This window comes from Mchenga conophoros, linkage group LG12 (assembly GCF_057382185.1).
Source record: "Mchenga conophoros isolate Kocher_MC1m ecotype Shallow Benthic linkage group LG12, M_conophoros_male_GT1.1, whole genome shotgun sequence".
In the NCBI taxonomy this organism is placed as follows: Eukaryota; Metazoa; Chordata; class Actinopteri; order Cichliformes; family Cichlidae; genus Mchenga; species Mchenga conophoros.
In genome coordinates, this window is record NC_140537.1 from 11,768,926 (window position 1) to 11,785,277 (window position 16,352).

At 40.3% G+C, this 16,352-nt stretch overlaps 1 protein-coding gene across 2 annotated transcripts; it reads left to right on the forward strand.

Annotated features, from left to right (window-relative positions):
• The first annotated feature begins 3,350 nt into the window (after positions 1-3,350).
• On the forward strand, positions 3,351-12,784 carry LOC146562177 (glutathione hydrolase 1 proenzyme-like). Of its 2 annotated transcripts, none has more exons than XM_085293691.1 (13): positions 3,351-3,537; positions 3,626-3,888; positions 3,963-4,093; positions 4,179-4,268; positions 4,604-4,796; positions 5,630-5,790; positions 5,886-6,035; positions 6,447-6,583; positions 6,746-6,933; positions 7,065-7,192; positions 7,550-7,662; positions 7,756-7,869; positions 8,098-11,723. In XM_085293691.1, the coding sequence occupies exons 2-13, from the start codon at positions 3,716-3,718 to the stop codon at positions 8,143-8,145; spliced, it is 1,626 nt and encodes a 541-aa protein (XP_085149817.1). In that variant the 5' UTR covers positions 3,351-3,537; positions 3,626-3,715; the 3' UTR covers positions 8,146-11,723. The 2 variants fall into 2 exon arrangements, with proteins under 2 accessions (XP_085149817.1, XP_085149816.1); XM_085293690.1 differs by lacking the exon at positions 8,098-11,723 and adding an exon at positions 11,735-12,784 and having other exon boundaries at positions 3,354-3,537.
• Positions 12,785-16,352: the final 3,568 nt, after the last annotated feature.

Below are 16,352 nucleotides of genomic sequence, written 5' to 3' on the forward strand. Positions count from 1 at the left end.
CTTGACTCTCGGAGCAATGCCGGTAAAGCGACCCAATTGAACAGCTTGCTCTAAATGCTGCTTTCCTGTTTCAGGTTTGCAAAGTTTTTGTGACAAGAGAATTAAATCTGCACCTAGAAACAGTTAATGGACATTAAAAAAAGATTCTCAACCCAGTGGCCAACTTTTGGTGGGGTCTGGTGATGATTAAGGTGCACAGATTCTGTTTGATTTACATATCGCAGGGAGCACTACTCTGTCAGCTTTATTATATCCTGTGTGATTGCAGCTTCACAGTGGCAGCAGGGTTATCGCTGTTTGAAAGAGACTCACATTTAACAGGCAGAGAGGGTCTAATGGGACAAATTAATGAGTACACATACATACATTTTTATTACTATTTTAAAGCTCTTCTAAGCTTTGCATCAGCCCATTATCTACAATATGGGGAATTCTCTTATTGTAATATTCAGTATTTGTTGTCCTTTTCTGTCTTGACAAGCCAAAGCACGTTAATCTATAACTGTTCTACCTGAAGATGTTTATGAACTGCAGGTTAATTGATATCAACATGATGTAGCACGACAAATGAAATAGTAAAAAAAAACAAAAAACAGGTCATGGTCAAAATAGCAAAGAAATCACGCAGCCCAAGAGGATAACAGTGAAACAGTGATGTCATTTGCTTGCCCCCAAGCAGCTTAGTGGTTAGGATGCTGACTCTGAGTAGCAACCATTTTTCTGGGGTTGGCAAAACTGAGCTTTTGTTCTGCTGTTGAATCCGTGTAGACGCAATAGTAATGTTCTATTGTGGCCGTTTACTACTGTCACATCTAATTATATTATGATGACTCATATATAATAAGCAATTTCTTCTTCTTCTGGCCTCTTCTCCTATAGATCACCACAGTGAACATTAGCCTCCATCACGCCCTATCCCCAGCATCGTCCTCTGTCACACCAACCCTCTGCATGTCCTTCATTTCTTAGTGGTCTCTCTCTTTTCCTCTTGCCCGACAGCTCCATCTCGGACACACTTTGTCCAATATATTCACTATCCCTCCTTTGCACAAGTCCAAGCCATCTCAGCCTTGCCGCTCTGATTTTATCTCCAAGCTGCTCAGCCTGAGCTCTCTCTGATATTCTAATCCCATCCATTTTCGTCACACCCCAAGAAATCTTCAGCATCTTCAGCTTTGCCTTCTCTCTTTTTGTCAGTGCCACTGTCTCCAAACCAAACATCATAGCACGTCTCACTACCGTATAGTTTCCCTTTCATGCTTGCTGCTGTTCCTCTGTCACATATCACCCCTGTCACTAATCTCCACCCTACCTCTACTCTCATCTTCCCCTCTCTTGTGCTTTGGATGGTTGAACCCAGGTATTTAAACTCATCCACCTTCATAACCCTTACTCCTTGCAGCTTCACTGTTACACTTGTCTCCCTCACATTCACACAAATGTATTGTTTCTTGCTTCGTTCCTCTTCTCTCCAGAGTATACCTCCACATCTCCAGGCTCTCTTGCACCTGTTCCCTGCTCTCACTACAGATCACAAAGCTGTCTGCAAGCATCACAGTCCATTTAGACTCCTGCCTGACCTCATCTGTCAGCCTGCCCATCAGCACTCCAAACAAGAAGGGTCTTAGAGTCAATTCTTGATAAAATCTCACTCCCACCTTTCAGTCTTATTGCACACCTCACCCTACGATCCCTGTCCTCATACATATATCCAAAAACAGCTGCTGTAGAAAAAATGTAACTCCAGTTCTCTTAATTTGTGCACATACCACCGATCAGGTTTCACTGTTGTTGTGTGGGCCTATTAAAGTAGTGGCTGTGGCCTTCAGTTTTCCCACTCCACCTAGCAGCGATACCGTCACTTCAAATTGCACCCCTTGGCCTATAACTCACAAAATCAGTCAAAAATCCCCCCAACACTGCACACTGTGTTAAATTTGACCCGTTCATGTACACTGTAAGAGGTTGCAAACAAAAAAAGACTGGGTGGCCTCTGTTCTCCCTCATTTGTACAGTGCTGCTATGACAGAAGCAGCTTAGCTACCAACTCCTAATTGCAGCACACATCCCAGAGCCTGTCTGTGGCGTCCCTATCATTAAAAGGAGCGCAGCCGGCCATAAAAACACATTACATCACCTTTCTGCTCTCCATGTTTCTGCAGGCTGCGTTTCACCTGTCGCCGAGGAACAACAGCAGCGTGTGATCAGATCTGCTGCTGCGTATACAGGAATAAACAAGCCTCCCTCTTTATTGTACGAAAAACAACTGGAGGGAAACATGGTGGGTAGTGTGAGTGCATTGCTCCCATCAAAGTCAAAACGAAACCTATAAGCCTCTAAGCTGACGGATAAAAATATGAAAAGAGCTCCAGCTGATATTTCACACAACAACTCCGGTGCAGTGACAGTGCTGTTCGCATTAAAACTGAAGGAAGCACTGTGATCTGTAACTAAACAGAAATATAATTGCTCTCTTCTGCTATAAATCAGCTCTGCCTGCTGAACAAACTCCCCTCTCTTGGGGTGGCTCTGAACATGGGAGATCCAGAACAGGATATAGTAATTAGATTTAGAGACAATCATAGCAGCAGCAGCAGACCACAGGCTCCTTTGACAGCACTTTATCAGTGTGGCCCAGCAACAGGAGTGCACGCTGGATTAGCCGAGGTACCACAGAAGGGTATTTGCTGTTCTGCAGCTACCGTCACCGACGCTGCCAGCTTGGACTTGTGCTCCCGGGCGAAGGCGAAGGCATCTTAATCGGTCTGAGGACGCCTGCAGAAAAAGCCAAATAGAATGTGACACGGTTACTGAGCATGGCAACGCTGCTGGCCGAGCCAATCACACAGAGCCCCGAGTCAGAGCTGAATGCTGCTTGCATCTGTAAACAGATCACTCTCACCTTCACTTTGTCAAACCTGGCATATTGATATCCGAGTGAAATGGAAAGTTATAGAGCACCAGAAAGACAAACTTGAGAGCTTCACTCCAAAGTGATCAGTGATGCGAAGAGCAGTTGTTGTTTAAAGAGAGAAATATGATGGAAATAATAGATTGCAGCACCTAAATTCAGATTTTTTTTTAAAGAATTGAATGTGGATGTCTGGAAATGTGTTTTTTTTTCTGTCAGAATTTTGAACCTTATTGTTTTTCTTCCAACATCCCCAAGAGCTAACACACACACAGTAGGCACTCCAGAAAGCTTTGATGGTGATTGCTTTCCACCTCTCATCTTCCTCTATGCTTTTTTTTCTCTCTCTCCATATATATACACATTTCTTTTTCTTCTTCTTAATAAAAAAACAAACAAAAAAAAAAAAACAGCATTGCTCATATGAAAGGACTGCTCATCAGAATCACAGTGTGACACCCGAGCGAAGTCACACCTTCAAACCAAGATGACACAGCACACATCAGCGGAGACTTTAGTTAGTTATATAAAACACTGTCATTATTGCTAAGGCTCAGTAAGAGTCAGGTCATTCCTTCTGTTCTGTCCAGCATTTCCAATGAGTCTGTGAAACAAACAAACCAAAGGTGAGTGAAATAAAAATGTGGTGTTCTTTTTGCTTCAGATTGTTAAACATATGTAAATGTTTGGCTCCCAATTAAAAAATAATGATAGGCGATGTCTGGAGGAGAAGACTGTTGCTTCTGAGCTGAAGAATCCGGTGTCTTTCCGAGGTGTGCTGATTTCTCCCCTCCCGGCAGAGAAATGGTTGGGAAGTCCCTGATTGCTGGTCTGGTGGTCCTTCTGGTGGCTGCAGTGAGCCTGTTCCTGGGGGTGTTCATGGGTTTGGGGAAGAAAAACACACCTCCCACTTCAGACCACTTCTACTCAAAGGCCGCCGTGGCTGCTGATGCTGGAAAGTGCTCGGAAGTGGGGAGGTAAGACGACATATAGCAGATGCCGTGCTCTTCTGTGCGCGTCTTAGCTGTTAAGTGTATTCTCTTGTTTCCAGGGACATTCTGAGGAAAAACGGCTCTGCTGTGGATGCTTCAATCGCTGCCTTGCTGTGTGTTGGCCTTTTGAACGCTCACAGCATGGGCATCGGAGGAGGGCTCTTCTTTGTCATCTATAACGCTTCCACAGGTGAGCGTGCCTCATTAGTTAGAAATTGCCAGCACAGACAACCGAGGAGACGCTGATCAATCAGTCCTCGTTTTCTGCTCAACAGGAAAGGTGGAAACCATTGATGCGAGGGAGACTGCACCCATGAACGCCACTGAAGACATGTTTGGCAACAACACTAAGCTTTCTCGCACAGGTAGCACCTTGCTGTGCTCTGCTGGAGTATTTCCCGGGTGCTGATTGGCCAAATGTAGACCAGATTTCATTTAATTCTCAAAGGTTGTTGATGCTACCCAAGATCAAATAGGGATTTAGAGTCCATCGAGCTCTCGTCAGATGTTCTCACATTCTTAACAACCTTATTATACCTTCCTTTGCCCCCATTTAAAAGCTCTGGGATGAGAACACTTTAGCGATAGATATCTCACACTATCTTGATGTCTCTTAGCATGGTGGTCCCTCACTCAGAGAAGGGGTAGAAAGAGAGCTTGTGAAATTAAAATCAGTGGTACTGCTGTTTCTGCGTGACAGGTGGACTGTCCATAGCCATTCCGGGAGAGATCCGCGGTTATGAGATGGCACACAAAAGGCATGGCCGGCTGCCATGGAAGGAGCTGTTTGAGCCCAGCATTGCCTTGGCTCGTGACGGATTTCCGATTGGAAAAGCCCTGGCTCATGCAATCTTAAAAAGCAAGGATTCCATTCAAGGAGACGCCAACATGTGGTGAGGGTGATATTCTCATATCTGAATACTTAATAATACACTGTAAACCGAAAGAAATAGATATTTGGGGAAATGTGTTCACTTTAACTACAAGTTAGAGGAGAAAATACTATGCTTATGCCAGCATGTATTAAGCTACAGCCAGTAGCCTAATACATGTTGCAGTAGATATTCTTGGCTTATTAGACTATTCTTAGCTTAGTTCAGCATCAAACCAGAAACAGGGGAAAACAGTTGTCTGAATCTGCTGCTGCTGGAGGTAAAGCAACCCACCCAGCAGCACATCTAATGATAAATGCCTCATCATTACCTCAGAATCTGAGCCAAATAAATGGCTGACCCTGTTTATTTCACTGAAATAAAAACAGTCTTCCTAGAGTCTACCATTTATATACTATATACTATTCTCTACTTTAGAGAATACAAGAATAAGAAGATGGAAATGAGCATAGCAGGTGTGCTTTAGCAGAAATGACAGAGGTACCAAAACCTAAATGAATCAAAATGTTAGATGGAAATAAAATATCTATAATAACTGTGCTTCATGTCAAACTGTGCCTTTATATATATATATATATATATATATATATATATATATATATATATAGATATATATATATATATATATATATATATATATCTTTTAAAAACACATTGTGAAAATTATTCAGATATTACTCAGTGGCTCTGTGTTTCTTTTCTACACCCTTATCTTGCTCTGATAATTGGGTGCATTGCTGTTTACCACAGCGGTTCTTTTTAAAGGTCTCAATTTCTACTTACAATGGCTTTAATATTCTTTAATACATGTTTTCTTTTCTTCCCTCTCTCAGCGAGGTCTTTTGTGATTCTCAGAGAAACATCCTGAAGGAGAATGATATTGTTAGATTCCCAAAGCTGGCTGAAACATACCAAAGAATAGCAGAAGAGGGGCCTGATGTGTTTTATAACGGGGCGATGGCACAGAACATTGTTGAGGACATCCAGGCGGCAGGTGCTCTGCTGTATCCTCATCCGCTGTTGTCTTCAGATGCTTCAGTTGTTACTCCTCCTATTGAATTCACAACGACACTTCTGTACTGGTTCCAGGTGGTATCATCACCCTGGAAGATTTGTTGGAGTACCAGCCCGTGCTGAATGAGAACCCTCTGAAGCTGAACGTCGGGGAATACACCATACATGTCCCAGATGCCCCCTCCAGTGGCCCTGTGCTGGCACTCATACTCAACATAGTGGATGGTGAGCAGCCTGGCTGAGTGTTTGTGCAGCCATGCAGAAGAGAGGATGTCAGGTTTCCCCAGGTCATCTCTAGAATGTTTCTTTCCCTTCTTTGGAAGCAGAAAACTGAGCTGCTGCTTAGTTCTGCCTGCCAAATTTAATTTACCATCAACACTCCATCTGTTCAGGCAGAGAATCATTAAGCCATGCTTCATAATAAAAGTGGCATCATTCATTTAAATTGAGCACTGAATGTGTTCATATAAGAAGTTGGAGGGGTGCGTGCCTGCACATTTATTCTATTTGTATTGCAGTTTTTAATAACATGCCATTGACTTTTAGCACAATAACAGAGAAGATCAGATCAGGCCAGTAAATTGTCATCTAACTGTCATTCGCTCCAGATGTATTTTTCCTGTGGATATATTGCAGGGTACAACTTCTCAGACACGAGCGTCTCTACAGCAGAGAAGAAAACTCTGACGTACCATCGCATTGTAGAGGCTTTTCGTTTTGCTTACGCCAAGAGGAGCAGATTGGGGGACCCTCGGTATCTCAACATTACTGATGTAAGGGCTCCAGCTATAATCCTCTTCATTCGTTTTTTGAGCATTTACGGCATAATTTTTCTCACTGTGGCCATAAAATTGTCTCCTGGAAACTCTTTAACTCTTAAATAGTCTGAAATGCCTGTTTTCTCCTCTTTAATTGATTTGTTTTGCTCCTTTCAGCTAATCCAAAACATGACCTCAGACTACTTTGCTGATGGCATAAGGAGCAAAATTACAGATGACACGACCCACCCAGACAGCTACTATGAGCCCGAGTATTTTGTTCCAGACAACCACGGGACAGCTCATCTGTCAGTCATTGCTGAGGATGGCAGTGCTGTGGCAGCAACCAGCACCATCAATCTATAGTGAGTTTCTCTGACAAGGCTGACATCAAGTCAGTAAATGTGCCTCTCAAAAGCCATGCATGTAAATGAACTGTCTTCACTACAATGTAGCGCACTGAGTGAAGGTTTAAAAAATGGCTTTATTTCCCCAGCTTTGGTTCAAAGGTCATGTCTCGATCTACTGGGATCATTTTTAATGATGAAATGGATGACTTCAGCTCTCCATACATGACCAATGGGTTTGGAATCCCCCCTTCACCCAACAACTTCATTCAACCAGGTGTGACTGAAATGAGTTATCACACTAGTACTTCTCTAATCCCCTGTGGGGCAGTGACCTTTAGTCAGTGTTGATGGATATCAGTGTTTGCTAAATTAAGCCTCATGTTTTTCAAAGATAGATGGTGTTACTAGATTCTTCCTCTGGTGAGGATGATTCAGAGGAGGGCCTTTTACTCATCCTCAGTTTTGCTGCCATACAATAAGCTAATCGCCTCTCTCACTCTGTGGGTCACCGGCTTGTTGTAGTGTCTCAAATAGACTATGATGTGATTGAGCTGAGTTGTTGACATTCAGCATGACTTTGCTAAAACTATCAGGCAGTCAAATCCACCTTCTTTTTACAATCTGTTTCTAGGCAAAAGGCCGCTGTCTTCCATGTGTCCTACTATCATATTTGACCAAGAAAACCAAGTGAAGATGGTTGTAGGAGCATCCGGGGGCACAAAAATAACCACAGCCACAGCATTAGTAAGTCTAATTCATTCAAATGCATCACCCTCATGTTGACTTGGGAATGTGAAACCTCCCATACATGTTGTCATTTTTCTTACCTAAAAACAGGTAATCCTCAACTCCTTGTTTTTCAACTATGACCTAAAGAAAGCCGTGACAGAGCCACGACTTCACAATCAGCTTAATCCAAATATGACAGTAGTGGAGCAGGGCTTTGAAAAGGTGGGTCACACAGACAGCAACATAGCTTAGCAGTATTACAGTTGTATCATAAGCAAAGAATGTGCATGTATGAATGTACCATGCATGTGACCATTAGTGTACTATGACTATAAAAATTGCTGTGAAAACAGGATCAAGTACAAAAGTACAAAAATATGTGTGACAACGAGGATCCAACGACAGCAGAGTTGCAGTTTTTAAACCTCTTTTATTGACCACTTTTCCAAGGTGCAGCTTTCCAGCTGTCCTGCTTCTGTGGCACACACAGCCTCCTGAACAACATCTTTAACAGGGGACGCATGATTAGGTGATGAGGTCAGGTGTGTGAGTCAGCCTCCCCTGACAATACACCCTGAACCCACTGCTCCACTCCTGCAGCTGAGCCACAAACCACACCCCACCGCAATGTTTATGCATATTTTGTAGAATGAATTTGCTGTGCTCATACTTAGATTGTATATTGTTTACAATAGTTGTTTATTGTTTTAGAGTGCAGCATTTTGCTACTTAGCTGAGTGTAGTGGGAAGTATAAAAGAATGTAGTATAGTATAAGTATATAGTATGTAGTATAAGTATAATATAAAAGAATGAATCTTTGACTTGAAAAACAAAGTTCAAAACAAAAGGGTCACTAGAGCTATAACAAATCCTCCTCATGCTAGAACGTGTGTACTGATTTTCACGACACTTCTTTAAAAAGGTTTTTTTTAGCCTTAAAAGAGTGAAAACAATTCATTTCAATTACATTTATCGAATCCTTTTTAAATAAAGAACCAAAAAACAAAAACAGCCTCCTCAAGGTGCTTTATATTGTAAGGTAAAGATCCCACAATGATACAGAAAAACTCTCAATAATCTGACAACCCTCTATGACCAAGCACTTGGTGACAGCTGGATGAAAAATCTGCCTTTTAACAGGAAGAAACATGCAGGAGAGCCAGACTCAGGGAGGGACAACCATCTGCTATGACCGGTTTGGGGTGAGGGGAGCAAGGCTGGGCAAAAGACACACTATGAAAGAGAGCCAGTAGATTAATAACAACTAATGATTAGAAGTGAGTGAACAAGAAACCCTCCATTCATTGTGGGAAGCCCTCAGCAGCCTAGGCCTATTACAGCATAACTATAAGCTTTATCAAAATGGAAAGTTTTAAGCCTAATCTTAGAGGTACAGAAGTTTTCTGTTTCATGAATCCAAACTCACCCATATGGAAAAGATATATATAAATATTTTAAAGTTTTTATCTGTCTTGTATGAAACTTGTATGAAAAGCATACAAGAGTGAAAACACATATAAGATCCCTTGAAAAATCATATAATGAAACTATGTTTTGTATACTTACTAAAAAAATATATGAAAGTAATGAGAAAGTGGCCACTTTCATGAGTAAATCATATATGTTTTTACTATTTCTTTTCCATATGGGCAGAGCTGGTTCCACTGAAGCTCACCCTGAGACAAGATGTTATGATATCACAAATGTTACTGAAATGCAATACGCTATACTGCCCATAGTATTTACTCACCCATCCAAATAATTAAATTCCAGTTCCAATCATTTTCATGGTCACAGGTATATAAAAATGAGCTCCTAGGCATGTAGACTTCTTCAACAAGCATTTGTGAAAGAATGGGTGGCTCTCAGGAAGTCACTGAATTTCAGTGTGGTACCATTATAAGATGTTTCCTGTGCAACAAATCCAGTTGTAAAATTTCCTTGCTACTAAATATTCCACAGTTAATTGTTAGTGGTATTATAACACAGTGAAGTGACTGGGAGCAACAGCAGCTCAGTCACAAAGGAGTATGTCACATAAAACCACAGAGCAGGATCACCGGATGAAGAAAGTGCATAGAGGTTGCGAACTTTCTGCAGAGTCAGTTGCTACAGACCTATAGACTTCATGTGACCTTTAGATTAGCTCAAGAACAGTGTGTAGAGAGCTTCATGAAATGGGTTAACATGGCCGAGCAGCTGCATGCAAGCCTTACATCACCAAATGCAGTGTTGAATGCAGTGATATAAAGCATGCCAACACTGGACTCTAGAGCAGTGAAGAAGTGTTCTCTATATATATGTTCTCTATAAATAATACCACTCATTGTATCTGGTTAGAGACCACGTTTCTAAGATTTTTAGGGCCAAATAACAACAATTTTATCTGAATTTAGCACCAGAGGTCATTCAGACCTTTAGGTCTCTATGATATTCCTTCAATGTGGTGTCTCGCATTTGCCTTCATGGATAGATAAAGCTGGGTATCATGTGCATAGCAAGGAAAATGTATGCTATGCCTTCTCATAATGTTACAAAATGGAAGCCTATATGATGTAAACAGACTTGATCCCAGCACAGAACCTTGTGGGACACCAAAATTAACATTGGTGTCTAAGGAGGAATCCCTCCCTACCTACAGCACACTATAATCTCTGTAATAAAATATTATGGTCATCAGTATGAAATGCTGCATTGAAGTCAAGCAGGACAAGAGTCCACTGTCACAGGCAATAAAATGATCCTTTGTACAGAAGCTAGCACTCTTTGTGTACTGTGACGAGCAGATGACACTTGCCAGCACAGACTGATCATATCTGAGATTGAAGCATTAATTAACGGTAAGACTTCTTTGAGCAGTCTTAATGGGTCCTAATAGACAGGTCGATGATTTTTAGGAAGCAATTATTGAAATTAACTCAGAAAGATCAATCAGAGTCCTTTTTAAAAAACAAAAACAAATAGAGCAACAAACTCGTTGTTAATCAGATGCCATTTCTCTGCCAGTTACGTACTTTAAATTGTGCATTTGTGAGTTACACCAGGGAGTCAAGCGCTTGTGATTTGATGCTTTCTTTTTTTTTTTTAAGAGGAACCACACTATCTAGGGTTGTATGCTGTGAGGATGTTACACTTATAAGAAAATAATCAACCACTGTGGGAGCAAAGTTTGGGTAGCTGCTCTGTACTGTGTTGGCACACGGTGTTGAAGATATTAAACTTAGTTACGGCAGTTAATGTCGATACAGTCAAATGTCCAGTTTCTGTGCCACATGTCAGAGTAAGATCAAAAGTATGGTTAAAGAGTGAGTGGTCTCATTAACATTTTGAGAGAATAGATTAAATGCTGTGTTGAGGCAGTCATTTTTACAGTTTACATGGATGTTAAAATCACCCACTACAATTGAACTGACAAAACCAAACAGTTGAACCAAAACAGATAAAAACACTGGCAAATTGGATAGAATGGATGGGGAGATGGATGAAATTTAACTAAAAATGTTTTTTTTTTATTTATTTTTTTATTAGAGTGTAGGTTAGGAGTCAGGTTTTCAAATGAATTAAAACTCTGTCTCCATCTTTGGTTGATTAAGAAGCTAGAGTGAAAGATTGTTGCTACTCCTCTGTTCCCACCTCCGAGGATTCTGACCGTTAAGATGACTCAGGCATGAAAGTGTTCGATTTTTTATTTCCTTCTTTCTGTGAGGCCTTCAGTTTCCCTAAATTGGCAATTGGTCATCAGACCTTGATCCAGACCTTGTACTGAAAGAAAAGCCATAACATCACCAGAGTTACAAGGATTCATCCTCTGGACACATTGAAGGTCTACACATTTTTAGACATCCCTTTAGCAGGGTTAAAAACACATAGCAATGAGATTTGATAATAAGGAAAGGGAATCAAGTGTTTCTTTATATATTACTTATCTCAACCAAGTTTTAGATTTATGCACATTGACTTTTACACATGTGCCAGCAGTCAGGAAGGTAAAAAATAATTCCACATGTGTTCTATGCATTACAAAGCCAAAACTCCTGCACAAGACTATTTCTCTATGTTTTTGTATGTGTGGTGGAACTATGCCAGAGTGTCCTGGAGGGTCTGGTCCAGAAGAACCATGTAACGCAGCTGCTAAGGACTCCAGACTCGGTGGTCCAGGCTGTGGTGCGGCAGGGAGAGCGTCTCTGTGCAGAGTCTGACCCCAGGAAAGGAGGCTATCCTGCGGGATACTGAGCATTGCTGCAATTTCTTCTCAGCTCCCCTCAGCGGGACAGTCTCCTCAAAGACACTTGGACAGAATCACAATGAGACGGTGTCTGCACTGAAGACTTAAGCATTATTTAAGCTACGGAGACACAGCCACTGCGCCTTCTCTGAGATTAATTTAATCAAACATGGAAATTAACTCCACTTCAATACCTCTTTTACTCAATTATTTAACATCACTTCATTTCTTTTTTTTGGCATTAATTTTGTGTTCTGAAGTAAAATGAGAGGTTGTATCTAGTTTGACTCTTGTATCATCACTACTGGATACTGGTCAGGGTTGTATTTGAGAACTGAAGCAGAAACCATTTGAACATTCATTTCAGTTCATGTATGACACATCATTATTATAAACATCCAAATATAAACCAACGCTGGGAATGTCATATTAAGAAATGTTCATAGGTTTCAACAACAAGTTGGAGGTTGTCCGCGAGGTAATATCATTTCTTTTGTAAGGAAAAACTCTTGTTAATACCTGGACAGTTTGTTTGGAAAAGGAGGGTTTGTTTATGTGAAACTGGTAAGGGAAAATAAAGAAGCATGAGTTAAAAAAAAAAAAAAACAGCTGCAAGCAGGTATACCATGAAGACATCTCAGGTTGTTTGCCTGTTTTACTCGAATGTCTGCCCACATTTTTCTCCTGACGTAAGCTGATCCTGAAATGGACACTATTCAAAAGGAAACTGCCCGTGTTGTTTTCTACCGTGACACTATCACTTCTGAATTGTAAATGTTTAATATCGAGTAGAGGTTAAGTCGATGTATAGTGTATTCTGAAAAATACATTTGCAGATATATTTTTCTAAACATGCATTGTTCATATGCCATGTTTGTTGCCATGCTTGTTATTAAACATTTTGAACAAAGATGTTATATTTTACCACAGAAGCTGTGCTATTTCTGAACCGGGATATTTGGCAAGAAATCTGAGGTTAGTGAGAGTTTGTTTTCCAGAGCATGGATTCAATGTCAGAATGACCCAAAATTCAATGTTACTCAGATTCTGTCTGTCTGTATACCAGCGCTATCATCAATTCTTTTTCATTTTTAACCTCCTAAGACCTGAACTCAGTATAATGTCCTCGTAAGTGGATATCAGGCCCTTGCAGAGAAAATTTAAGTATTTTGTGGACATCACCCAAAATGTGATGTCCACATATGTGGATGCCAGGTCCTAGGAGGTTAATAAATCAATTTAAAAAAACAAAACAAACAACAACCATTAATATCCAGACCTGAAGAAAACTACTATAAGCACACAGAGCTATAATGTTGTTTTTTAGCTAAATACCAATCATACATAATGTGAGCGAGATAGAATGTTTACGCTTCTCTTGGTGCATTATACTAATATAATAACATCTGCCAAAAACAAACAACAATTACAGCTGAACCTCATGGAAATGTCAGTAGTTACAGAGGTTACAAACAAATTCAAGTACTTTGCCTAAATTAAGAGTTACTGAACCATCGTAATGGAAAATATGTTTTAATGCCAAATGTTGGGAAAATTATCAGTAGTTGTTGACAAATTTTACTATGAAGCTCACAGTGAAACAAGAATGACTGTGATGGCAACAAATATCTGCCAGCTTCTTCCAGCTGCTCAGACTTTTCAGTCTGAAATTCTGGACTAACTGAACAGCCGTTTTTAAAGTCATTCGATTACAGCAGCCTAATAAACCATAGACTCAATATAAAAGACTGACACTATGTTGTCACCCATTGGTTTTGGAGAGAGCCTCAGTGTTGGTGTTGTTAGCGCAATTTGGTGGGGCAGAATTTACCATTTGAGCACAAATGGGTGTATGTTATTAGCTAGCGCTAGCAAACTTGGCTAGCAAGCTGCTTCCACAGATTCTATTGGTGCATTCACACCAAATGTGAAGCAACATTATTTCAAAATGCAAACTCTGTGTAACAAGATTTTTTGATGTGAGATTGTGTGCAAGTGAAAATATTTCAGCTACAGCAAAAAGTTTGCTTAACACTGTGTTGCAACAATCCATCAGTTGGGATCCATCAGAGTCATGAAGAGTCTTCTGATGTTATTGATAATAAGAAAAGCAGGTAGAACTATAAGGTTCAATTTCTCTTTCAGATGGACAAAAAAACGAAACAAAAAACAAATAGCTAGGAGTATTTGCTCAGGCTCCTAGCAATTATACTCCTATGGTATAATTTGAAAAGCCTATGTGGCCTCATTGTCCAGTTATTGCATATTCAGGCCACACACCTGCCTGGTAAGCAGACAACAATACCCCAGCCTTATATGGCTGAGGAGTGAAAGAAAAGGACTTGGAGAGAAGTGAGTGAAATCACAGGATAGTAACAGTAAGGATAACAATTTGTGAAAAGAGGTTTCAGAAGCGTGATTCCAATTATCAGCTGTACTCTGCCTCACCCTGTGTCCTGTGAGGGGTGAATGTTTGAGGGTTTCCAACATGATGAAATACTAGTAGACAATGGGAAATTATACTTTGCATCTGGTGTGATTAACAGCACTGGTAAAATTTGGAATATCCTTCACAAACTTCTTGTATTGGTCTTTATATAGAAGCGGGAAGCAATGAAGTGAAAATACATTGTTACTGTACTTAAGTACAATCTTCAGGGATTTGTACTTTACTTGAGTTGTTATTTTTTCTATTTTTGTTTTATTTGCACACCTTCTTTGACTTGCTAGAAACCAACTAAAAACAGATGGGACAGTTGTGCTAAGACATTAAATGTCAATTGCATTATGGCTGTAGACTAATGACAACATCAGCCTTCAGATTGACTCCCTTTTGTCCTGACTTTAGCAATGAAATTTTGTCTCCCACTGGGAATAACATCTCCCAAGGTAATGGTGCAATCTTGAAAACAGAAAAAAAAGAAGCATTTTTGTTTTCGAGATAGCTTTCCATAATGGATGCTGGACCTGGAGTAATCTTGCAACCTGTATCAGCCACCCTGCATCTGCCTTCTTTAATGCCCTTCTGGGGGAGGCAAAGAAGTCAAAGCAAGAGAGTCACGGAAACTGCAAGTAAGACAAGTATGAACCTTAGACAGGCATTCACAAGATGGAAAGCACTCAGGGACTTGACAGGGCTCAAAAGCAACATTCAGTTAGATTATTTCCACTAGATCAGTAAGAAGCAAAACCTGCGAACTTATTAGCCTTGTACAGAGTGGGGGGAGGGGTGCAGGGACTGCTTCTATTGCCGTTTTATATATAACAGCTACACAAACTATGAATAGATACATTTTATACAATACACTATTAACTTGTTTACTTTAATCAGTAGAACACACACAATGAACAAAGATTAAAGGCTTAGTGGATCGGTTAGACACTTATTTTTTCCCTGTGTGGCTTTTAAGGCAAAGGACTGAAAATAACTCAAAAGGAGAAATGGCATCATTTTCTTATAAACAAGTTTTTTTTAAGGTCTATTAGCGTTACTTTTGTGAAATTTACCTTTATTCTTGGAGACAGCTCCGCTCTGACTGGGTAAAAAGCATGCACTGAAATCCACATGCTACAAATCTCTATGATAACACAAACTGTCACTTTTTAAATTGAGGAACTGCTACATGAAGTCTACTCGGTGACACTTGCAATTATGCTAAACATGTAAATACATGTATTTTATGGCTCTGTGCCAATTACCACAGCACTGTGGTATTTGCATAGACAACAAGGCTGCCTTTACTAGAAATCTGTTTATCAACAGAAGTACAGGAAGACAAACACGCCACTTAAACTCATTCAACTGGAATTTCTGGGGTTCGAGCACAACGACTGAGAACCTTAGCGTGAGCATATTCCTCCTGCAGGTGTTTCCTGTGACTACTTTTGCCAGACCAAATGTAAATTAACCAAGATGAAGCCAATTATTTTCCTTAAGGAAGCACATGACACAATGAATGTATTACGCATCAGGCAGAACACATTAAATAATTTCCCCCAGGGATCAATAAAGTATTCTGTTTCTGATAAATCAACATAACTGCTGCAAACAATTCAGAAAAATGTGCCATTTATATACACAGTGTTGATATGATTTCCTAATATGGCCTTTGGCTTCATCAGTATTCCTCCTGCAAAATCAGGATCATCCACACTAGTGAATGCATTAATCTCGTCGCCAACTCTGATATTACCCTCATTCATCAAAACGCAGCGGGTGCATCGGGACGCCACGTGTCGGCTTTTGATCTAAACTTTTGACTTTTCTTTCTTTTCTTTTTAAACCTACACAGGTGCGTGACATGTACTTCTGTCAGACTAACTTGCTATGGTGGAAGGCATTAAAGCACATGTTATATTTAGGACCATCATTCAAATTCGCATATATCTGTAAGTAAACACACAATGGACACGTTCTTCTTGTACTGGAAACTCATTTTAATTCATGGCTGCTGTCATGTTACATTTTTAGTTATCATC